A 26,183-nucleotide genomic window follows, 5' to 3' on the forward strand; every position below is an offset into this window, starting at 1 on the left:
ATGTATATACATTTTTGGCATATATATGTATATATATACATATATATACATCTGTATATATGTGTATATATATATGTATATATGTGTGTGTGTGTGTGTGTGTGTATATATATATATATATATATATATATATATATATATATATACATACATATATATATATAATGAATGTGTGTGGGTGTCTGCCAAAATCAGCACTCTCCAGGTTGTCAGCCTCCCTGACTGTGACCAAGGGCTGGGGCTTGTTCAGAATCCTGCTGGTTCCACAGTCTGTACCAAGGACTGTTTTCCTATTACTTGATGCACAGATGGGCAATACTTCTCTCAGGTCCTTTAGTGTATGGTGTTGGATCCCACAACTCCCACAGAGGCACTTTTATTTGTGGATGGATACCCAATTTTTGTTGTTAAAAGGGATGGGGGCAAAACAGAGGGGCATCTTCATTCTTCAGTATTCAAATTTTTATGAAGGAGCTACCTTATTTTTATTTTTACCTTAGGAAATTTTATGATGCATTTTGCCTTCTTATACTTTACAATCTTATTTTTCTTTAAGATGAATTATCCCTTGTTCACTAAGGAATGAATGTGGATTACACTTGTCCTTTATTCATTTATGTGAATGTCTTTTTTCCACTATGATGTCTTTGATATTGAGTAAGATATGGATCACGGTTAAAAGTCTTTCCATAAATAACAGAGATTGAGAAGATAATGGTGATGGCTAATACTAACCAATTACTATATGATAGGCACAATTATAAAATCATAATAAGCCTCTGAAGTACATTACCACAAACACATTATATATGCATATGTAAGGATCTAAAAGTAAAAGTAAGTTGGTTAATGGGGAAAAACTGAGGTCAGAATGTTGGTCAAAGGGAAACAGTTTTATCTATAATGTATAACTCTTAAAAAGCAGAAGGTATCCACATATCATCTCTGAAAAGCACAATAAATAAAGCAGACACATTCAAAAGGAGCTATCACGGTAACTCTTTATAATGGCAAATTTTCAATATTTAACAAAACAGGGTTTTGATAAAGACAGGTGAATACTTTTAAGCCAATAAAATAGCAACAATTTATTTAAGAAAGAATATTAAAAGCTAGTTATTGTATAGCATAATCACACCTTCTTTCAAAAACAATGACATACAGTCTTAAAAGGTTTGCTCCAAAAGTTTGAGTAATTGTCTATGAATGGTAAGAGTACAGGTAACTGTATCTACTTTATTGTTTATATTTACATTTTTATAAAAGAAAATTGCTTTGTAAAAAGAAGAGTATAAACTTTGTAAAAGGAAAATAAAACAATCTTCCAAAACAAAAGGTACAGATTCACAAGATATTAAAGGATAGTTAAAAGTAACAGTCACTTAATGCAACAGGGTGAAATAGATACAAAACACAGATATGCAACTTTAAAAAATAACGACTGATCTTATATCCAAGAGTTATGTATATAAAAATATTACTTACTATCAAAGAGGCAATAAAAAGTACAAAAATAGATGTGGTTATTGAATAAATGCTATGAGGATCAGAAATGGGGGTGGTAAAAAGGGTAAATTTAGACCCTCAGTAAATAATTTAAGATAATTTTGATATGGATCAGTAATTCTGTATAATCCACAAAAAGTTAAGAACATTAAAAAATAACAAAAGTAGCAGAATTAGCCCCCAAATGAATTTTTCAATGTTTAAAATAAAGCCAAAATATGGTAAAAGGTTTTTCAATTTTTCATATTCACAAGTATGAACTTTCCAAAAGTAATGAAGGAATGACTATAAAGATCTTCAAATATTTATTTTACTCAGTTGTTTGTTTGTTTGTTTTGTATACTAATTCAGACTGACTAAGTGGTAAAGCAAAAGTCATCTGTACCTTAATTACATTTGTAGGGACACTCACTAGCATTATTTCCTTATGTATCATGTATCCTTCCAATTTAATTCTAATTTATAGTTTCCAATTCACAGAGCTCCTCACCCCTATGACTTTTCTTATGTTGTTGAATCTCTGAACCCCTCCCAAAAGCCTTCCCACATGCCTTACATTCATAGGGTTTCTCACCTGTGTGTATTCTCTGGTGCCGATTAAGAGCTGAGCCACAACTAAAGGCCTTCCCACATTCTTTACACTCATAGGGTTTTTCACCAGTGTGAATTCTCTGATGTTGAGTGAGGTCTGAAACACTACCAAAGGCTTTCCCACATTCCCTACACTCATAAGGTTTCTCACCAGTGTGTATTCTTTGATGCTGAATAAGTTTTGAACCACTTCTAAAGGCTTTCTCACATTCCTTACACTCATAGGGTTTCTCACCAGTGTGAATTCTCTGATGTTGAGTGAGATCTGAGCCACTATTAAAAGCTTTTCCACATTCCTTACATATATAAGGTTTCTCACCAGTGTGAATTCTTAGATGTCGAGTAAGGGCTGATCCAAAGCTAAAAGCCTTCCCACATTCATTACATATATATGGTTTCTCACCAGTATGAATTCTCTGATGCCGAGTAAGGGCTGAACCACTACTAAAGGCCATTCCACATGCTTTACATTCATAAGGTTTCTCACCAGTATGAATCCTCTGATGTTGAGTAAGGTTTGAACCACTGCCAAAGGCCTTCCCACAGTCCTTACATTCATAAGGTTTCTCACCTGTGTGAATTCTGTGATGCCGAGTGAGGGCTGATTCAAAACTAAAGGCCTTCCCACATTCCTTACACTCATAAGGTTTTTCACCACTGTGAATTATCTGATGCCGAATAAGGCCTGATCCAAAACTAAAGGCTTTCCCACATTCTTTACATTCATATGGTTTCTCCCCAGTATGGATTCTCTGATGATGAGTAAGGTTTGAGCCACTACCAAAGGCCTTCCCACATTCGTTACATTCATAAGGTTTCTCACCAGTGTGAATTCTTTGATGGTAAGCAAGGTTTGCACCACTACCAAAGGCCTTGCCACATTCCTTACATTCATAAGGTTTTTCACCAGTATGAATACGCTGATGTCGAATAAGGACTGATACAAAACTAAAATCTTTCCCACATTCCTTACATTCAAGGAGTTTCTCATCAGTATGAATTCTTTGATGCTGGGTATGAAAAGTGGGCATGTCTTCAGGAGTAAATATCATGATATGTCCTTCCTGAGATTCCTGTTTTCTCTCAAAATGGCTTTTAAATTCCTAATCACTTCTGAAACTTGAACACTCAAGGCTGTTTCTAATAAGTCTTTCCATTATCTCCCATCAGGATGATTCTATTGCATAAATATCCTTTTCCAGAAATAATGTCTTGGTCTCAACCTTGATTCACATTCTGAAAGAAAATATAAAACGAAACATTCATTTTTTGTGTTCTGGTACAAATGAAACTTTTATAATAGATATTTAAAGACTTCACTGAAACTGATTTTCAAAAAAAAAATACAGTTCTCAAATATCACTGGGCGATTTGACAAATTCATAAGAAACGTAGGAAGAATGAAAAGTCACACTGGAAATTGCAAAGGAGTTATTTAGGAAACAGATTAAGTCAGTTGTTCCTAAATAATTATTTAGATAAAAATCCCCTACAGTTGTGGGGAACTTAATACAAATAAAGATGTCCAGGCCCCATTCCAATTTTTTTTTAGAGAATAAATCTAGTGATATACACATTTAAAAATGAGGGTAATTACCATTTAACCCATTTTTTAGGGTAGTTTGGAGCATTAAGTAAGTATCCCTGGAAAAGAAAATCTAGGATAGTTTGTTTCTTAGATCAAGTAACAAACATAAATTGCATATAATCTAAAGGAGAATGAAGAGACAGTTACTCCAGATGTAGCAGTATCCTGATGAAAGATTAATGTATTGAATGAGTCTGGAATGAGCAATGGAGAGGGAAGATTCTCCTAAGGTTAGAATGTGGTTTGTTTATGCCATTTGATAAAATCCATGTTTGTCAAGGAAGTCTATGAGGCTAATCTTGGGAAAACAGAAGAGGAGGCTGAGCAAAGGCTATAGCAGAATAATTGAGAATGTAGTTTTAAAGTCAGAGAGAAGGGAAGAGAAGATAAAAGGTAATGTGACACCATTGAAAGATTACAAGAAGGATGCAGAAAAATGAGTATTCTCAACACCAGTTCTGATGATTATTGAATGATTCTGAAATCACACATAATATATTTATGTAGTTGTGTAAAGTAACTGCACAGTGTTTGGTAACTATTATTTTGGAAGGCTTATAAGTCATAAAAGAGACAAGGAAAAGGAACAATTTAAATACATCAATTAAGACTCTGAGCAAATGCCTCATGTCCCAAAAGGTGAAAACATCTCAGCTCTATTCTCTTCCTCTAACACTCATACAGAAAGTTTGTTTAAAATAAGCCTAAATGTGTTTTGAAATTGTTCTTTCCATCTCCACTGTCAATAGATAAACCAAGCCAAAATTATCTTTTAGTTGTACATGAAACAACATTTTATCTAGCTGCTTGCATTTCCAGTTTTGCACCCTTACCAGCCAAAGTGATATTCAGTTGAGCATTGTTCTGCTCAAATGTTTCAATTGTTTTCCATCATCCTTAGGATAAGATCCACACCCTTAACTTGGTCATAAATTACTCAATGATCTGCCTCCTGCCTGACTCTTCAACCTGGTACCTTTAACCTTCAACGTTAAGCTATAGCTACAATGGCCTTCTCAGTTCTTCAAATACACTAAACTGTAACACACACATACACACACACACGATTTAATTTGCTTGAAAAATTCTTCTATACTCCCATTCCCACTGCGCCCACTCTTGGCCTTGCACATTCCTGGCCATTATTTGGGTCTCTGCTAAACAGCGTTATCTTAATAAAGATATTTTCTGAATATTCAGTATTAATTCTGCACATCTTGCCATTATTTTTTCTTCTTCCTTTCTTTGTGTTTTGTTTTGGTAATAGATAATTACACATGTGTCCCCTACAACTGCAAATTTCATAAGTTTTTGAATTTTTGCTTAATGTCTATCTGCTACAATAAGCCAAGCTTCAGGAAGGCAAGGATAACATCTTAATTTGAACTCTGGAACATGCAAAAAGACCAAAATAAATTTACTAAATGGGTAGTATAATAAATTAATTTAAAATTTTATCATCCTTAAACTTCTAAGAAAAAGATTTCCCTAGAAAGAGGTTATACTTTCAAACAGGACACGTGGATCACATACAGTTATTCCTACACTCTAAAACTTCACTGAAAGAACTAAAATGGATTTTTTTTAAAAAAGAAACAAACCCACAAGTCAAAGAGAATTAAAGATGAAATAGAGGCAACAAAACTTTTAAAGTTGGAAAGCGTGAATATAACTGATGACTAACTTAACAAATCAAAAAAAGATGAAACCTAATCCCAAAGTAAGCAAAACCCAGAAGGGGATGATTCATATTGCAGAACCTCAGAAACGCTTAAGAAATGGGGGCATTACATCTCTAAGAAAGTCTACCAGTTGGCATATAAAACGTTTAATGTTTTGAAATTTTTCTTTTTGAAATTGTTCTTCTCTCTGTGTCCACTCTAAAATACAGATAGGCAAATGACATGCATATTTGAGGAAAACTTGTAGTGTATAAGAGATTAAACAAAGCTCAAAGGAAGTTAGAAAAGAAACTACATAGAAAAACAAGGACAATTCCAGAAGCCACCATTAATATCCTTAGTGGGATATGAAAAGCTATTCCACATGACAGAAGAATAGGAAAACATAAAAGGAATAACACACTAAAAAGAATTCTTAAAAAGTGGGAATAAAAACAAATAATTAGAAGGGCTAAAAGATAAATGAAGGAAATCTTTTAAAAATAGAAAAAAATACGCAAATGCAAAAATAGGAAAGAAAACTGGAAGTTCATACAAGGCAGTTCAACATCTAAAGAGAGGAGATCACTTTTAAAAGTGTGCTAAGCATCTTCCAAGTCTCAGGCAGCAGGCTAGAAGGAATGAGGGAACCTGAAAATCGCCATTTTGAAATCGCCTATCTAATAATTGATTCAGGCAAGGATACTCAATGGATTCTAAAATCAGAAAATGAATAGTTGTTGGAAAAAGGGAGATTCACTTAGTCTCATAACATCACCACACATTTTTTTTTTACTAATTATAAAGGAAAAATATACCTTTATACTGGAAAGATTTGGTATTCGCCACCTTTAACGTTAAGTGATAAAACCTGGCATCACCAATAGTGGAACAACCTGACATTATGTGATTTCCGATGTAATGCAATAAAAGGTACACCACCGTAGCTACCCAGGTATTATATGAGTACTTGCCAAAAACACTTAAGTTGAATCTAAACCTCCTATTTCCATGAGAAAGCCATCAGACAAATGAGGCTGTGAGAAAGTCTATAAAACAACTGTCCTGTATTCTCCAAAAAATTCTATGTCATATAAACCAAACAAAAATGAGAGGCTGTTCTAGATTAAAAGAGACTAAGAGACCCAGCAACCAAATTAGTACATCAATCTTGACTGTATCCTAGATCAAGCAAACAACCAAATAAATAAACAAAACATAACATCAACTAAAAAAAGACATTTTGGGGAACCTCTGGAAATATTTGAACATGAAATGTTTTAGTGGTGATATTAGTAAGTTAATGTTAATATGCATAGATTTGCTATGTCATTGTTATTGTTTGGAAAAGTCTTTATACTAAGGAGATGCATGCTAAAAGTATTAATGATAAAATATCAGAATGTCGCCAACTCATTTTCAAACGATTCAGAGGGAAAAAGTGTGTGTGTTTGTGTGTGTGTGTGTGTGTATTTAGAAAGATAAAGCAAATGGGACAAAATGTCAACAATTGGTGATTTTAAGTGATGGCTATATTAGGTTCATTGGAATAGCCTTTCAATTTTTCTGTATGTTGAAAATTTTTTAAAGAAAATAGAATTTACATATTCTTTTTAAAAGTACTACTTTAAGAAAAATGTCCAGAACTGAAGGATATGAATGTCCACATTTAATAGGCTTCTTTGCATAACAAATAAAAATGATTCCCACTAAGATATATTTTCACTAGGATGCTGGGAACAAAGAAAAGACCCTAAAAAGGATCCAAAGAGTTGAAACAGGGCATAAACAAAAGACTAGGAATGAAAATGGCTTTAGAGTTCTGAACCATATCCTAATCCAAAAGTCCTAACTTCAAAATCGTGAAGGAAAATAATTTTAAATAGAATGTCATGCCCTGCCAAGGAATCAACATACTGGTTGAAAAAGCCCTTTTTAGATATACCAACACTCACAAACTTAACACACTTATCCCTTTTTGCACACCACCTCTAACAAAAACCAATTTTGAATTTTGGAATTTTCATGGAGTAAACGAAGAAATTGGGAGGCATGGAATCCAAGAAATAAAAACACTACGAAAAAACAGCACAGGATTAAACTATAAGGCAAGTTCTGGAATAATAATTGTACAAGTACAGTCTGCAGAGAAGATCAAAGGGTTGTAGGAAGGCTGTTATTAAACACAGGAAACTGACAGATTTCCAAAGATTTATTTTCTGGCAGACTTTGAATATGAATCAATGATAGACAATGGACAACGAGGCAATACTCTCCCTTAAAAAAAAAAAGGTAATATTAGTTACATAGAAAACAAAGTTGTATAACAATGTAAACATGATTCATAGCTCAGTTATGAATAAAGTCCATTATAAAGAGTAAATAAATAAGTCACAAGACAGAAGATATTTATAAAATATTTGTCAGTCAAAGATCTAGCATCTAAAATATAAAGATATTTGTCAAGTTATTAATAAAAAAGCTAAATAAACAAAGAGAAAAGAAACTACTAAATAAATGAAAAAATATGTTTTATAATAAAGAAGTTGGTCTTTAATTCAGGTTCCTAGAATAGAGTTTCTAAAACCCTTGGAATTTAATAAAAGTGTCTTTGTTATTGGATCACACCTGAATTTATGCTAATAAGGTGACTCATGGTCCACTTGTAGGTAATTTCAGGATAGGGGCTGCTAGAAAGACTGAGCCAGCCCAACCTCCGGGAGTGGAGCTAGAGATTGATTTAATTATTAATCAATCATGCCCACATAATGAAACCCCGTTAAAACCTCTGGACACTGAAGCTCAAGGGAGCTTCCTACTTGGTGAATACATTGATGTGCCAGAAACGTAACACTCTGATTCCACAGGGAAAGGGCACAGAAGCTCTGTGTTTGAGTTCCTTCCAGACCTTGCTCTATGCATTTCTTCATTTGGCTATTCCTGACTTGTATCCTTATTGTTTATAATAAAACTTTAATTAGAAGTATAGTGGTTTCCTGCATACTATGAGTAATTCTAGTAAATTATCAAACCTGGTGGGGAGGGCAGTCATGGGAACTCCTCCCCAACCAGCTTTGTGGCCAGTTGGTCTGAAGTAGGGGCAAATAAACTTAGTGAGCTAAAACCTATGAAGCTTGACACTAACTCTGGGTGGCTAGTGGCAGAACTGAACTGCAGTACACCAGCTGGGGTTGAAACGGAATGCCACTCCACGTGCATGTATTAAAAGACTTCAGTTAAGATGGCAATACTCCCCAAAGCAATCTACAGATTCAATGCAATCACTATCAAAATTTCAATGGCCTTTTTGGAGAAATTGAAAGCAAATCTTCCAATTCATATGAAGAGGGCCGCTCCCAACGTTGAAAAAGAAAAACAAAGTAGGAAGACTCACCTCCTGATTTCACAACTTACTATTAAAAAGCTACAGTAATCAAAACAGTATGACACTGGCGTAAGGCTATACAGACCAATGGAATAGCATATAGAGTTGAGAAATAAACCCAAACATCTAAGGCCAATGGACTTTTGACAAGGATGACGATGAGGAAAGAAAAGTCTCTTCAACAAGTGGTGCTGGGATAACTGGATAAACACATGCAAAAGAATGAAGTAGGACCCACTATCTCACTTAGTATTAAAAAATTAACTCAAAGTGGATCAACCACCTAAATATAAGAGCTAAACTATAAAACTCAAGAAATTATAGGAATTTGTAAATCTTCCATGACCTTGGAATGGCAAAGGATCCTTTGCTTTGACACTGAAAGTGTAAACAACGAAAAAAAAATACTTGTATTTTAATTCACCAAAGTTAAAAGTTTTGTGCTTCAAATGAGTGAGTGCAGGGTGTTTTTATGGAGAAATGAATAAGTTTTGAAATTAGAGAGACTTGGTTGCACAACATTTTGAATACAGGTTAAATACCACTGAATTCACACTAAATACCACTGAATTACATACCTTAAAATGGTTAATTGTATGTTATGTGAATTTTACCTAAATAAAAATAAACTGAAGAAGAGACAGAAAAGAAGCCAAAGGAAACTCAAAAGATGTTCAGTTTCATTATTAATCGAGAATTTTAAATTAAAACCACGATGAGGTATCATCATACATACATGAGATAAAGAGTTTGACAATTCCAAATGTTTGCAAAGATGTGTAGCAACAGGCAAACATACACTGTTGGAAGTAAAAACTCAAACAACCACTTTGAAAGATTTTGGTATTAACTAGGTAATATGCATATTCCCTAGGACTCAGCAATTCCACTCCTAGGAAAGACATAAGTTAGAATGTTCATAGCAATGGTTTTTATTAAGAGCAAAAAGCTGGAAACCCCAATATCCACAAGAATATATATTGAGTAAACTGTGATATTGTCATACAGTTTATGAACTATTAGGTTGGTGCAAAAGTAATCGTGGTTATTGCAATTTGTTTTTAAGCTTTTAAACCACAATTACTTTTGCACTAATCTAATAGCACACAAAGGTGAAAATAAACAAGATACATCTAAACTATTTAATATTAATTTTAAAAATAAACAAAAATTAACAAAAGAACATATACAGTATGGTTTAATTTACATAAACTTTTAAAGCAGGCAAAATTACAAAACATTCTTTAGGGTATCATACAAAGTTGGTAAAACAAATTTTTATAACAGCAGACAAACTAGTTTTACAAAAATCTGTTTAATGGTTACACCTCAGTCAGGAGTGAAAAAGCCCTCTGCCTGTTTGGGCAGGCAGAGGGCTTTGAAGTAATAGCAATGTATTCTTTAAACTGCATGATGGTTATATGAGTATTATCATTTAAGCTAGAATATATTTTTATACATGCCTGAATGTACAAAACATTTTTTTAAAAACTTTAAATTTTAAAAAAGAAACAGAACATTCCTCAATTTATCTGATGAAACTCGGATAGTCACGATAACAAATAAGAAAAGGACTACACAAGAGAGAATAATTTCAGGTTAATCTAATTTATAAACATAGATATAAAAATTGGATCAAACTGAATACAATAAGTAATAAAAAAGAAAACATTACAACTAAGTTGATTTTATTTAAGGAATACAATATCGCACTAACATTAGAAAAATCTATTAATGTAATTAACTATATTAACAGATTAAAGAGAAAACAATTATCTCTAATTGACAAAGAATATTTGATAAAATTCAACATCCAATTATTAAGAAAAAAACCTTTTAACAACATGTGAGTAAAAGAAAATTTCCTTATACTGAATAGTACCTACAAAATACAGAAAAGAACATACCAAGTGATGAAATAGTGTGTCCTTTAAAGTTGTGGCAAGTAAAATACATAAGCACTGGAAAGCAAGAAACAAAACTGGTATTTGCAGTTTTTATGATTGCCTACAAGGAAAAAAGTCCAAGAGATTCTCTAACAGTATTAGATTTAGTGAGAGATCTTGCAGAACTCTCAGAAATAAACCAGAAAACAAAAACCAACTGCCATCTCTACATACCAGCAAAATTAGAAAAATACATTTTATTTACTAATAGCTTAATGCAAAGTACTTAGAAATGCATATGTGTTTGGAATTATAAAAGTGGACTAAGATATTAAACACCTAAATAAATGGAAATGCATTTTTTAATAAAAGGGAGCATCAACTTTATAAAGATATCAATTCTCCCCAGAGTGATCTATATATTTAATGTAATTGTAACCAAATTCACAAGTTTTTCATGGGTCTTGACAAGATGATTCTTTAACTTATATAGAAGACTAAGGGAACAAAACACTTCTTAAATATAAGCTGGAGGAACTCTACCATATGTCAAATACATTATAAAACAATAGTCATTAATTGTGGCATTGGCACAGGGATATAAAAATTAGATCTATGGCGCAGAAGACAAAGAGGAATATATTCCTACACATGTGGAAACTTATGATCTGACAATCTGGGCACTGTAACAGTGAGAAAAAGGGAATCTTCAAGAAAAAGGTGCTAAAATAATCAAATATTCATTAAAAAATTATACCTATCTCACCTTGTATATAAGTTAAGATTAACTTTAAGATTCTTAGAAGACTATATGCTAGTTATCAATTTATTGCCTCTAAGCTCCAAATTCACCCTTTATTACCTACTCTGTGAAAGTGGATCTGAGCTATTGAAATATTTTTTCCTTTGCAGTACAATGTTAACATTTGTCAGTAGAGGACGTTAGCCATTGCAGGAGGAAGTATTCCCTTCTGGTTCTGGTATGCTTGCTTGTCAGGCTTCTCCAGCACCTAGGTCCACCTCCTGCAGTTTCCCCAGTGCCCAGCTCCTGCAACTTGGGTGGCTTCACCAGCCTCCCCCAGTGCAAGCAGCTTCTCCAGCTCCTGGCTCTTAAGATGGCCAGCAGCATCCAACAGCCAGCAGCTTCCTCTGGCAGTTTTGTAGCAAGTACTTCTGGTAAGAACCCTAACCCTACCCTAAAGATCAGATTTCTGGCAAATTCCAGAGGAGATATTTCCAGCAAGTTCACTGGCGCAGCACCATGGCCAGGACAGAACCTTGGTGAGGCAAGCAAGGCTCCTAGGACACGAAATCTGAGCACTCACTCTCAGGTGCCAACCCTGCACTTGTATGACCGTGAGAATGACGGTCCCCTTAAGAATGAGGCACGTAGGTGCAAAATTTGAGGCACTCACTCTCATAGCTCTGAAAGTGTACAGTAGACACCTGAGAGTGAGTACTACCTTGAATTTTGCACCCTGGGCACCATACTTGTCTCATCTTAGTCCCAGCTCTACTCCACAGCAACTATTGTTGTCATTCAGTGAACCACCACTGTGCCCTCTGCAACAAGGCCTACCTCTCAGCCCTGGGCTTCTTTGGGTATCTCAAACATTACTAGTGGCTGCTTTTTATAACTGCTATTCCTGTGATCTTTAGCATTCTCTTTACTTCTTTCTAGCCAAGCCGTACTCCAATCCCATTATAGTTAGTAATTCTTTATATTGACCTTTCCCAGTTCAAATTACTACTGTATGTGCTTTGTGTCTCTTGACTGGATCCTGATTGCAACAAAATTGGTACCTGAAGTGGTCCCAGGAGATAAGGCATGTAAAGATGGGATTTCAGAATTAGTTTGATCATGCCTTTTAGCCATCCCTTAAATCTTTGTTGCATTGAGCTGTTCTATTCTTTTCCAAATTATGTATTAATCCCTTGGGCTTGACTAGTGAAGAGCTCCTTGCCAATAGAATTTGGGATGCTAAAAGTCCACGGCATGCAGTTGGATCACAGTCAAGCACAGCTGGTTGATTGTGATGTAATGTCAACTAATGTGTATGCATTGGGAGCTAAGGAGTTGTTCTATTTAACGGTTATGGCAGTAATGATCACTTACAAGGACTGTGGTGTGGGATGGATTCATGTGAGCTCACTCAAGTGCTTACAAAGAGAACTTGACAAGACCTGGTCTGTTCACTCAGCCCAAGTCACAGTGTTGAGAACCAGAGCACTTCCACGAAAATCCTAAAGAATCTCCATTTCTTGAAGTCATAGGGCTGATATTGCTAAAAAATCAAACACAAAAATTGTGCAGGTTGTTGACTTACGATAACAGTTGAATTCACAGTCTTGCCATGTTTTTCATGTGAAAGTTAGAGGGCTGATTGGTGAAGAATATCTTTAAATATGGAATTAGTTGGGACCCAGATGAAAATGACAATCTTGAACCCTCCGGTCGTTCTGGGCCTCTCTGATCAATGGAAGTAATTTATAATCCACTGTCTGAGAGACTAGCATCTCTTCCAGATTACAGAAGGCTAAAAAGAGACATGATAACCAAACTCAGTGTGTGTACCCTGGACAGTGCATGGGGTAGAGAGGGTTAGGATGGAATGAACTGCTACAAAGAACATTACTGGGGGTGAAAATTTTTAAATATGGACTGTTAGATAACAGTGTTTTATAATTTTTAAATTTTCTTATTTTAATAATTGTACTGTTTTGATTATATAAGAGAATATTGCTGTTATTAGAAAATAACTGGGGCTGGCCTGGTGGCTCAGGTGGCTGGAGCACCATGCTTCTCACGCCAAGGTCACTGGTTCGATTCCCACATGGGCCAGTGAGCTTCACCCTCTATAGCTAAGATTACAAAAAATGGCTCTCCCTGGAGCTGGGCTGCTGTGAGCAGCCGGAGGTTGGCGTGAGCTGCCATGAGCTGCCGCGGGCTCCTGTGTGCTACCAAGTGCAACCTGAGTGACCAGCAGCCATCGTGAGCGGCTGGCAGCCGGCAAGAGCGGCCAAGAGCTGCTGTGAGCAGCTGACTGGCGACCAATTGCCTCAGCCGGGGGAGCGCAAGGCTCATAATACCACCAGCATGGGCCAGGGAGCTGTATCCTACACAACTAGACTGAGAAACAATGGCTTGAACCGGAGTTGGAGTGGGGGGAGAACAGAAAAAAGGGAGGGGGGGAAGAAAATAACACACTGAAGTGTTTAAGGATAAAGGGACAAATGTATACAACTTATTCTAAAATATGTGTATTATGTATGTGGGGTGCAAGTGGACACACACATACAGAGAGACAGAGAATACTTGCACGTGCATGTAGGAATGATATGCAAAGGGGGCAAAAATGTAAACAACTGGTGAATCTGAGAAAAAAATACACAAGAATATAGTATTCTTGTACTTTTTCTGCAAGTTTGAAATTTAATAAAAACTTAAAAGTTACCCAAAACAAAACAAGACATATTCCTAAATAATTGCCATGTTCCTATGAAACTAAATAGAAATATAAAATACCTAGAAATGAAGTGAAAGGAAAGTTTGATATATAGACACAGTAAATTACTCCAGAAAAAGAAAAATTAATAACATGAATCTCTAATAACATTAGACTTGAGAGTTAAAAGAAATAAAAGAAGAGGCAGCCAGTTAGTTCAGTTAGTTAGAGCGCAGTGCTCTTAACAAGGCTGCCGCTTTGATTCCTACATGAGCCACTGTGAGCTGTGTCCTCCACAACTAGATTGAAACAACTACTTGACTTGGAGCTGATGGGTCCTGGAAAAACACACTTAAAATAAATAAAAGTTTAAAAAAGAAAAAAAAGAAATGAAAGGACTTTATAAGAACTGACTTCATCAGAAAGAGCAATACAAAAATAATGAGTCTACCAAAAGAAGAAAGGGAGAAGGGAACTGAAAGCCTATTCAAACAAGTAGTCAATGAGAACCTTACAAATCTATGGGAAGGACTGGATCCTCAAATCCAAAAAGCAAACAGAATACCTAATTATATCAATCCTACAAGGCCTTCTCCAAAGCACATTATATTAAAACTGTCAAAAATTAATGACAAAAAGAATTCTTAAGGCAGCCAGAGAAAAGATGGTAACCTAGAAAGGAAATCCCATTAGATTCTGCAGCAGAAACTCTACAAACTAGGAGGAAGTGGAATCAAATATTCAGACTATTTGAAAAAGAGAAATTGCCACTCAAGAATAATACATCCAGAAAAGTTATCCTTTAGATTTTCCAGACATACAGAAGCTGAGGGGATTTTCCACAAGGCCTGCATTACATGAAATATCAAATGAGGTTATTCTACCCAAAACAAAAAGACAAAAGCATACATAACTATGAATAAGATGATTAACAGACAGAAGCAGGAAATTGCAACCCGTTTCCAGAATGGGGCACCATACACTTAAATACAACATAAAGGTAAAAGGAGGTAAAAACATTGAGAGAGAGAGAGAGAGAGAGAGAGAGAGAGAGAGAGAGGAGACAATAGCTACTGTAACTTAAAAAAGAACTCTCAGCATAAATAGGGATAATTTATGACAACAAAAACATAAAAGGAGAGGGGATAAAGGTCCGAACTGGCAAAAGAAAATCGAGATAAGATGCATGCAGAAGAAAAAGAACTATTATATATATAAAACTTTCTTTTACATAAACTTAACGGGAACCACACACACACACAAAATCCAGAAATGAGAAACATAACATAAAAAACGAGGAAACAGAGGTAAAAATCATAGAATACCACCAAACTAAAATAACAGACAGAAACACAAAGGCAAAGAAACAATGGAGACACTGAGCTACGAGAAAACAAAAGACAAATGGCCATAGGAGATCCTCCTATATCAATAATCACCCTAAATATAAATGAACTGAACTCACCAATACAAAGGACACAGAGTAACAGATTGGATCAAAAAACAAAACTCAACCATATGCTCTTTAAGAGACACAACTCAGCTGCAAGGACAAATACAGACTCAAAGTGAAAGGGTGGAAAACAATACTCAAAGCAAATGATATCCAGAGAAAAGCGGGCGTAGCTATATTTACATGTGATGAAACAGAGTTCCAGATAAAAAAGGTAATAAGAGACAAAAATGGACATTTCATAATGATAAATGGGAAACTATATCAAGAAGGCATAACGATTAAAATAATACACCCAGTCAGGGAACACCAAAATATATACAGCAACTATTAACAGAAGTAAAGAAACTGTTAGTTAAAACACAATTATAGTACAGAACCTAAATACCCATTGACAGCTATGGATAGGTCATTCAAACAGAAAATCATTAAGGAAATATCAGCCTTAAATGACACATTGGAACAAATGGACATAATCGACATTTACAGGGCCTTTCATCCCAGAACACCAGATTACACATTCTTCTCCAGTGCACATGAAACATTCTCAAGGATAGAACATATGGTGGGGCACAAAAGTAGCCTCAGCAAATTTAAGAAGATTGAAATCAAACCAGGCATATTCTGACCGCAATGCTTTGAAATTGGAAATCTGCAAAAAAAAAAAAAAGGAAACACGAGAAACTATGAATATGTGGACATTAAACAACATACTACTAAAGAACGACCAGGTCAAAGAAAAAATAAAAGTAGAGATCAAAAGATACATAGAAATAAATAAGAATGAAAATACAACATATCAAAACTTTTGAAATACAGCCAAAGTGGGAATAAGAGGGAAGTTTATATCATTACAAGCCTATCTCAAGAAACAAGAAAAATCCCAAATAAAAACCTAACATTACATTTTAAAAGAACTAGAAAAAGAAGAAATGAAGCCCAAGGTCAGCTGAAGGAAGGAATTAATACAAACTAGAGCAGAATTAAATGAAATATAGAAAAGGACAATAGAAAAAAATTAATGCAAAAAAAAGAAGTGGTTCTTTGAAAAGATAAATAAAATTGACAAACACCTGGCTAGATTCACTAAGAAAAAAGAGAAAAGACATAGATAAAATCAGAAATGAAAGAGAAGTTATGATGGATACCACGGAAATACAAAAGATCACACAAGAATACTATGAAAGACTATATGCCACCAAATTCAATAACCTAGAAAAAATGGACAAGTTCTTACAAATACATAACCTTCCTAGACTGAATCATGAAGAACTAGAAAATCTCAACAGACTGATCAATAGTAAGGAAATTGAAACAATCATCAAAAACCTCCCAAAAGCAAAAGCTCAGGACCAGATGGCTTCACTAATGAATTCTACCAAAAATTCAAAGAGGATTTAATACCTGTCCTCACCAAACTCTTCCTAAAAAATTGAAGAGGCGAGCTTTGTCCCGGCGGAACTTGCACATGGATCATCGTGTCTGCAGGCTATTGGGTTGCAATCCTTTCCCCATCTCACCAGTAAATACTTTTTGGTAACGAAAAAAAAAAAAATTGAAGAGGCAATACTTCCTAACTCACTTTATGAGGCTAACATTACCCTGATACCAAAACTGGTAAGGATAACACAAAAAAAGAAAACTACAGACCAATATCTCTGATGAATACAGATGCAAAAATCCTAAACAATATACTAGCAAATTGAATACAACAATACATTAAAAAGATTATACATCATAATCAAGGGGCACAAGGGTGGTTCAACATATACAAATGGATTGATGTGATACACCACATAAACAAAATAAAGGATAAAAATCATGTGATATCAACAGATGCAGAAAATCATTTGACAAGCTACAGCATCCATTTATGATTAAGACACTTAAATAGATATAGAAGGAAAGTACCTCAACATATATGACAAACCATCAGCTCATATCAGACTTAATGGTGAAATACTTAATACTTTTCCTTTATGATCAGGAAAAAGACAAGGGTGTCCTCTCTCACCACTGTTATTCAACATAGTATTGGAAGTTGTAGCCAGAGCAATTAGGCAAGAGAAAGAAATAAAAAACATCCAAATAGGAAATGAAGAAGTCAAATTGTCAATTTTTGCAGATGATATGATTCTTTACATAGAAAACCCTAAAGACTACACCAAAAAAATTACTGAAAACAATAAACAAACACAGTAAAATTGCAGGATACAAAATCAATATACAAAAATCCATTGCACTCCTATATATTGACAATGAAGTTTCAGAAAAATAAACGAAAAAACAGTTCCTTTCGCAATTGCAACAAAAAAATAAAATACCTAGGAATGAACTTAACAAAGGATATGAAGGACATATACAATGAAAACTACAAGACACTATTAAAAGAAATTGAAGAAGACAAAAGGAAATGGAAATATATTCTATATTCATGGATTGGAAGAGTCAGCATAGTTAAAATTACCATATTACCCAAAGCAATATACAGATTTAATGCAATCCCCATCAAAATCCCAATGGCATTTTTTAAAGAAATAGAACAAAAAAATTATCAGATTTGTATGAAATCACAAAAGACCCTGAATAGTGACAGCAATCCTGTGAAAAAAAGAACAAGCCCAGAGGTATCACATTCCCAGACTTCAAATTATACTACAAAGGACAATAATCAATACAGCATGATATTGGTAGAAAAACAGATATACAGACCAATGGAACAAAACTGAGAACCCAGAAATAAATCCACATATATATGGGCAAATAATTTTCAACAAAGGAGCCAAAAACAAACAATGGAGAAAAGGAAGCCTCGTCAATAAATGGTCCCGAGAAAATTGGAAATCTATAAAAGAATGAAACTAGACTGCTACCTGTCACCATATACCAAAATTAATTCAAAATGGATCAAAGACCTAAATATAAGACCTGACACAATAAATTGCATAGAAGAAAACATAGGTACTAAACTTATGGACCTTGGTCTTACAGAGGACTTTATGAATTTGACCTCAAAAAGCATGGGAAGTAAAAGCAAAAATAAAGGAATGGGACTATATTAAACTGAAAAGCTTCTGCACAGCAAAAGAAATCATCAACCAAAGAGGCTACCAACCAAATGGGAGAAGATATCTGCAAACAACATCTCCGAATGGGCTAATATCCAAAATATATAAAAAACTTGTACAACAACAATAAAAAAAGATCCAATTAAACAATGGGCAAAGCACCTGAACAAACACTTCTCCCAAGAAGACAAACAGCCAGCAGATATATGAAAAAATGCTCAAATTCACTAGCTATTAGGGAAATGCAAATCAAAACAGCAATGAGAGGGGCCAGCCCGGTGACTCAGGCTGTTGGAGCTTCGTGCTCCTAACTCCGAAGGCAGCAGGTTCGATTCCCACATGGGCCAGTGGGCTCTCAACTACAAGGCTGCCAGTTCCATTCCTCAACTCCCACAGGGATGTTGGGCTGCACCCCCTGCAACTAGCACCTGGAAACTGGACCCGCAGCTGAGCTGCACCCTTCACAACTAAGACTGAAAGGACAACAACTTGAAGCTGAACAGCACCCTCCACAACTAAGATTGAAAGGACAACAACTTGACTTGGGAAAAAAATGTCCTGGAAGTACACACTGTTCCCCAATAAAGTCCTGTTCCCCTCCCCAATAAAAATCTTTAAAAAAAAACACAAACCCACAGCAATGAGATATCACCTCACACTTGTCCGAATGGCCATTATAAACAAGACAAGTAATAACAAGTGTTGGAAAGGTTGTGGAGGGGGGGGATGGGGGGAGGAAGGAACTGTCATACACTGCTGATGAGAATGTAAATTCGTACCGCCACTATGGAAAACAGTATGGAGGTTCCTCAAAAAATCAACAGAATTACCATATGACCAGCAATCCCCCTTCTAGGTATCTACGCCCAAAATTTGAAAACATTTATCCATAAAGATATATGTACCCCTATGTTTACTACAGCATTAGTCATGGTGGCAAAGACATGGAAACAACTGAAGTGTCCTTCAATGTGTAGATGATTGGATAAAAAAAATATGGTATATATATACAATGGAATATTACTCAGCCATCAGAAAAGATGAAATACTGCCATTTGCAACAACATGGATGGATCTTGAGATTATCATGTTAAGCAAAATAAGTCAGGAAAAGTTGAGAACCTTATGATTTCATGAATATATGGGATATAAAACTGAAAGCAACAAACGAAAAAGACTAACAAACAAACAAACACTCATAGACATAGACAATAGTTTAGTGGTTACCAGAGGGAAAGGGGGGATTGGGAGGAGGTAGAAAAGGATAAAGGGGGATCAAATATATGGTGATGGAAGATTTGACTTTGGGTTGCGAACAAATGATGTAATATGCAGATGATGTATTATAGAATTGCAGACATGAAACCTACATAATTTTCTGTCATCCCAGTAAGTTTAATTAAAAATTTGCACAGTCTTTTAAGAAAACAGTTTGGCATTGTCTAATAAAACTGAAAATGTACAAACCCTAGCCCTCAGCAATTTAATCAACTTTAGTATAGATACTAAAGAAACACAAGCACATGTGTACCAAAATATGTTCACAAACTGTTCACAGTCATATTGTTTGTGTTAACTAATACTACTATCACACAATGAGATAGTATATATACAGCAATGGAAAAAAATGAACTGTAGTTATAGGAAACATGAAGCTCACAAAATTTTTTTATGAAAAAACACAAAAGAATGTTTATTCATACAAAGATAAAAAACTAAAATTAAACCTAGATGGTTTTAGAATTCATACGTAGGTATTAAGTTCTAGTGAAAGGCAAAGAGATGATCACAGAGGTTATCACCAGAGGAGTACAACTGTTTGTGATTGTAGAAGGGTACATCAGGGACTTCTTTAGAGATGGTTATATTCTATTTAACCTGGTTATTTCTTAGATGGGTCTTTACAACTATTTGTTAAACTGCACAAAGGAGTATTATATGTCATTTCTGTATCTAATTTGAAAGAAAAAAAAATAAGCCATAGGCAAATAAATATGCACCTCTAAAAATGTTTCAAATACTAAGACTATGGGAAAATACTTAAATATAATTTATATGAAAATGTAGGCTACAATAAGGTAAATACTGAATGAATTCAATTTTTTAATCATATTTTATATTTGTACATAAAACATATTGGGAAGAAAATGTCCAAATGTTAATTTAGCATTGGCTTAATAGCTGGGAATTTAAATTTTCTTCATTGGAGGTTGCTGTGCTTTTGAAATTATAAAATAATCATGTTTTACTTGTATAATCAGAAAGAAATAGCATTTAAAAAAAGGGTAAAGAAAAATTAAACCACTTGACAAATCAGTAAGAAAAAAATCAGGTTTGGAGCCAATCGCATTTTCACAAAGGGGATATTCTAGGGATCAGGTCTTGATGGGCAAGAATTTTCAAAAGAAGGAAAGGAAGTCGTGTCTTGACAAAGAAAAGGGGATTTCAGGAAAAAGAGGGGAAACGACAAGCTACCTTGCAGGTGTCTTGTGGATATTCAACAGCCATTCTTTACTCCACTCTGGAAGCCTCTGTGCAAGCAGAGCAGAGCTGGAGAAGGAGAAAGGAGTCAGGAAACAGCAGGCTTTCCCGGGAGCGCAGTCAACCTGGCCACCCACCACCTACAGATGTAGGTCAAGCAAAACTAGGGCGTCCTGCTCAATACCAGCATTACAGACAGGAGCAGGGTCACTACAGTTCTAGGCAGAATCTGTTCCTGAGCTCACAGAGGTCTCCAGGGAACAGAGCGCTGAAGTCACAAAGGCACAAAGGCGCCCCACACCTACAGTGCCATAGGGACAGATATCACCCAAACTCACACCACGGGGACACAAACACTCCAAACCTAAACAAAACGGGCCCCATAAGACCACACAAGCATAGACACCACGGGGACAGGCACAGTCACGACCGCAAAGTCATAGGAACCCCACACACACACCTCATGGGGACACAGTGACAACAAATTCACACGCACCCTTACCAACATCACAACACACACACACACACACACACACACACACACACACACCATAGGGAAACAGTCGTAAATCCCACAGTTAAAGCATCCCACACCTCCATCACGGTTCAGCAAATATCATAAACAAACACACACACCAAGGTTCACACCGTTTTACAACCGCGGTCAAGGAGCCCCACACTCGCGAACAATGCCACACGCCGTCTCAGTTAAATCCCGACCACACCAGCACAATCATAACCGCAAATCAAGCCCTCCTTCACCGCCTTCAAAGTTTCGTACACGGTCACACAGACACAGACACACAGTCACCATCATACACACACGCCTCATACTCTCCCTTTCTCAGCTGGTTTCTCCACACACCCCGCACAGGCCGGAGGTTCCAGTCACACCCTTCCCCAAACCGGGCCACCTCACCTACGGCTCCTCAGGTCTGGGCAGCGCCGCTCCACGGTAGCTGGACCCAGTCGAACTCGGAAGCCTCCACAGCGTCCTGAGCCCGTTTGCCCTAATCCGCTAGAAGATTCCGCCCACGGGTAAGGAGAAGGTCTAGTTCTCGCGGGAAAGAGTACTGGGCCTAGAGGCCTCTGGGAGATGTAGTTCAAAAAGCGCCAGGATGCTAAAAGCTGTCTCCGGGTCATTTTGATTCCCTGTAACACGGAGCCTGGATCTGGCCAAAACTGCATTTTCCAGCTGAGCCGCACACCGGAGGCTTCTGGGAGTCTCAGCTGATAAGGTTCCTTTGAGCCCCATCTTTGACTAGGCCTCGTCCTTGACCTGCTGACTCTAGTTCAGCAAGAATCCCCCAACTCTTGAGACTTAAATAAATTCCTCTTAGTAGTTTTCCATCCACTGACTCCCTTACCCTGCCCATTGGCTATAAATCCCCAGCTACTGTTATATACCAAGTTGAGTTCAATCTCTCTTCCCGATTGCAATAATTTTAATAAAGCCTTTCTTACCTATTTAACTTGTCCATGCATTTTTTTCTTTGACACAGCCCAGCCTTAGAGTGCGGCTCTCTAATGCTTTGGCAACTCACCCCCTGCAACATACTGGGCCCCATGGCCTCCAGGGAAATGTAGCCCAGGACTTAATCAGGGGCCAAATGGGCCCAAACCACGTAAGCTCCAATCTCTAGGCACTGAGGAGTGGCCCAGCTGCAGTTAAGTGCCCAGGAGGCTGGTCAAAATTCTGCTTTGCCTTGGGAGCATGCAGATGCTCTTGAGACAGGCTGCTGCAGAGTGCGTTGGGAAGCCAGAAGAACGAACCAGAATGTGGGACCAGCGCATCTGGGACCAAACCAGCTCGGGAAGTTTGAAGCGGAGGAATCTGCAAGCCCAGTCATGTATTTGAGAATGGGCAAAGGAGGGTCCGCGTGTGAGAGGCCATGGTAAAACTGCGTTTGTGCCTGGTTTGTGGGGTTGTTGAATGAAAGAGAAACTACATGTACTTAAAATTGAACGTGAGAGAGATGGGATCAAGATTATGTGTGACTTTGTGAGGACAGAGGGTCATATTGTGGGTGTGTGTAATTGGAGTAATTGTGTGGGTGTAAGTGGTGGGGCAGGATTGTGTGTGGATCCGTGTGTATGTATATGTGTGTGATCACATGAATGTGTGTCAGTGCATGCGTGGCTGAGATTGTGGAGGATTCTGAATACTCCAAGTGTCATTTCTTCTTCAAATTGTGATAATATGTCTTCCTTATAGCATTTTCATATAAACACTTAAGATTCCAAACATTTGTTCTGAAATAGAATACCAAATCAATATGACTTTTAAACAGGGTATATTTTGTTACAGAGGTGCTTGTTTTGGATTATGTCCACAACCTTCCCCCTCCTCAGGCATTTTCTCTTCTGTTCTTTGGGAGACATTGGTGGGATAAACATTTAGAGATGTGATTGTTCAATTCAACCAGGAGCCACAATTAAAAGATGTTCAGAGGAAGCTGCTGACTTAGAGGTCATTGCTACTTTTCTCCTTCCTTCAGTTTTTAAAAAACTTTTCTGATTGTTTTTAAAGGAATCATCTTATGACTTAAAAAATTTAAATAAGGTTATAGTGCAAAAAGAAGTCTCCCTTTCGCTATTTTTCTTCTCCACCTGCATCTACTGTGACTAGTTTTTTTGTGTAAACTGCTTTAAGTTTTTTTTATGATTATACCAACATATCTGTGTTATATATCCCCTCATGTTTATTTTTCACAAATGTTAGAAAACTATAAAGCACTTTGTTATTTACTCACTATTATTTCTTAGAAGACATTCCATATTAATACATACTCCTTATTCTTTCTTATGGTGATATAGTATTTTGTGGTAGGGGAAATGTCATACTTTAACTAGTATCAATTTAGTGAATATTTAAGATGTTTTCAGGTTTATGCAATTCTGGAATGAATATCCTTATATATTCAGCTTTGCAAAGATGTGGATGTACATCTTTGTAATATATTCCTCTAAGAAGTACTGGGTCAGAGGTTATGTGTAAGTATTTGCAATCCACAGAATACGAATCACTTTCCATTCCCACCTAAAAAATTATGAAAGGGCCTAAGTCCTGTTCCTGTCAAACACTGTATTTCTCCATTCAGCAGATATTTATTGAGCCCTTTATCTGTGCCAGGTGTCATTCTAGGCATTAGGAAAGCATCAGTGAACAAAATGGCCAGAATTTCCTGTCCTAAAGGAGTTCACATTCTAGTTGGGGAAAGTGGCCAATGAACATGTAAATGAAATATATAGTATTCCAGATAAAGGTAAGATCTGCAGAGAAAAACAAAGCTTGGCAATGGGATAGTGAGTGCCAAGGGAGTTGCAATTTTAAATAGACTGGTTAGGAAAATCCTTACTAAGAAAATATTTGAGCAAAAACAAAAGGAAGAAGCAGTGACATTTAAAAATATTTGGATAGGGCCGGACCGGTGGCTCAGGTGGTTAGAGCTCCCTGCTCCTAACTCCGAAGGCTGCCGGTTCGATTCCCACATGGGCCAGTGGGCTCTCAACCACAAGGTTGCCAGTTCGATTCCTCGAGTCCTGCAGGGGATGGTGGGCAATGCCCCCTGCAACTAAAATTGAACATAGCACCTTCAGCTGAGCTGCTGCTGAGCTCCCGGATGGCTCAGTTGGTTGGAGAGCATCCTCTCAACCACAAGGTTTCCGGTCGACTCACACAAGGGATGGTGGGCAGCGCCTCCTGCAACTAGCAATGGCAACTGGACCTGGAGCTGAGCTGCGCCCTCCACAACTAAGACTGAAAGGACAACAACTTGAAGCTGTACGGTACTCTCCATAACTAAGATTGAAAGGACAACAACTTGACTTGGAAAAAAGTCCTGGAAAAGTACACACTGTTCCCTAATAAAAAGTCCTATAAAAAAAATAGTAGTTTAAAAAAAAAGTGAAATCTCATCACTTTTGCCATATTCTATTCAGTAGAAACAAGTCACTAAATTTAACCTGCACTAAAGAAAAGGGGTTTACAGAAAGGTATGAATACCAGGGGGAAGGGATCATTGGGAGTCCTTTCAGAAGCATCCTACTATGTCTTCTTACTTCTACTCCACCTACAATCCCACCCTATACAATTTTTCTCATTCCTGAGCCAGAGAACACTGTTACAGGTTAATCCAGAGTCACATACATGTCACCTAAAACCAGTATGTCTTCTTGAGATACAAAATGGACCCTGCTATAGGTTTTCACCTCTTAGGGATTCTTGGGAAACACCCCTTTATTGATAGGAAATCAGGTTCCAATCATTTCCTAACCTGGCCTTAAAGGCTTCACAAAACCTGAGATTTCACCACATACTTAGACTGAGACCAAACAATACTAAATTCTATTTTATCTACAGACTTGGGTCTATGGAAAAATTTAGAACTTTACCAAGTGCAGTCAAATGGTATCATCCTTTGTTTATCATCAAATTGCAGACCTAACAAGAGGTGATCAAGTTTCTCTCTGAAGGAACTTCATTTTTACTCCATCTCTGCTATAGACAGAATACTGAGTACATAGGAGAGACTGAATGATTTTTAAGGTACACATATGAACAGTGGTTGAGAAGACTGAGGCACACAGGAGGGATGTGGATCGCATCCACCCAAAACTGGGAGGAACTGGGGCTCAGTTCTGGGATATAAGGAATTTTCAAGATGAAAAATGAAAATCTTCACATAACCTAAAAAAATGACAAAATTTAGCATTGAAACACCAACTTACATGAGCCATGGTTTTATAATTCCAAGAACTAGACAGTTCTCCTTGGAGTTCATCTACTCAAGAAGCCTAGAATCCAGGGAAGCCATATCTGGAGGAGGAGAGAAAAAAAATGAAGCAATGAGATCAGATTTTTCATGGAGTTCACAAAACGTCAAGCTTTTTTCTCCTCAATTTTTTCTTCCAAACCAACCCTCCCCCCATATACATATACTGGGAAGATTAGGAGGAGTCTAGGGAACCACAGGGAACCCTGACGTACACAGATGACCTCCTAGTGGAGATTATGCATTAAAACATGTCTGGTCACTTTAATAGAATTTCTAGCAGTCCTACCTTCTGGGATCCTGAGCTGCACTTATGATTGGACTGTGCACACTTGCTCTTCCA

The 26,183-nt window shown here is 36.6% G+C and overlaps 1 protein-coding gene across 2 annotated transcripts; it reads right to left on the minus strand.

Annotated features, from left to right (window-relative positions):
- Positions 1-473: 473 nt before the first annotated feature.
- ZNF345 (zinc finger protein 345) lies at positions 474-25,884 on the minus strand. 2 transcript variants are annotated; one of them, XM_081032342.1, is made up of 3 exons: positions 25,797-25,884; positions 21,060-21,134; positions 474-3,333 (listed from the first exon to the last, which is right to left on the minus strand). In XM_081032342.1, the coding sequence occupies exon 3, from the start codon at positions 3,147-3,149 to the stop codon at positions 1,962-1,964; it is 1,188 nt and encodes a 395-aa protein (XP_080888468.1). In that variant the 5' UTR covers positions 3,150-3,333; positions 21,060-21,134; positions 25,797-25,884; the 3' UTR covers positions 474-1,961. The 2 variants fall into 2 exon arrangements, with proteins under 2 accessions (XP_080888468.1, XP_080888467.1); XM_081032341.1 differs by lacking the exon at positions 25,797-25,884 and adding an exon at positions 21,985-22,101.
- Between the last annotated feature and the right edge of the window lie 299 nt (positions 25,885-26,183).

This window comes from Rhinolophus hipposideros (genome assembly GCF_964194185.1).
Source record: "Rhinolophus hipposideros genome assembly, chromosome: 21".
In the NCBI taxonomy this organism is placed as follows: domain Eukaryota; kingdom Metazoa; phylum Chordata; class Mammalia; order Chiroptera; family Rhinolophidae; genus Rhinolophus; species Rhinolophus hipposideros.

What these genes read in the sequence shown, in the direction of transcription:
- ZNF345 (XM_081032342.1), bottom strand. Translation starts at nt 3,149, where the DNA reads ATGATATTTACTCCTGAAGACATGCCCACTTTTCATACCCAGCATCAA.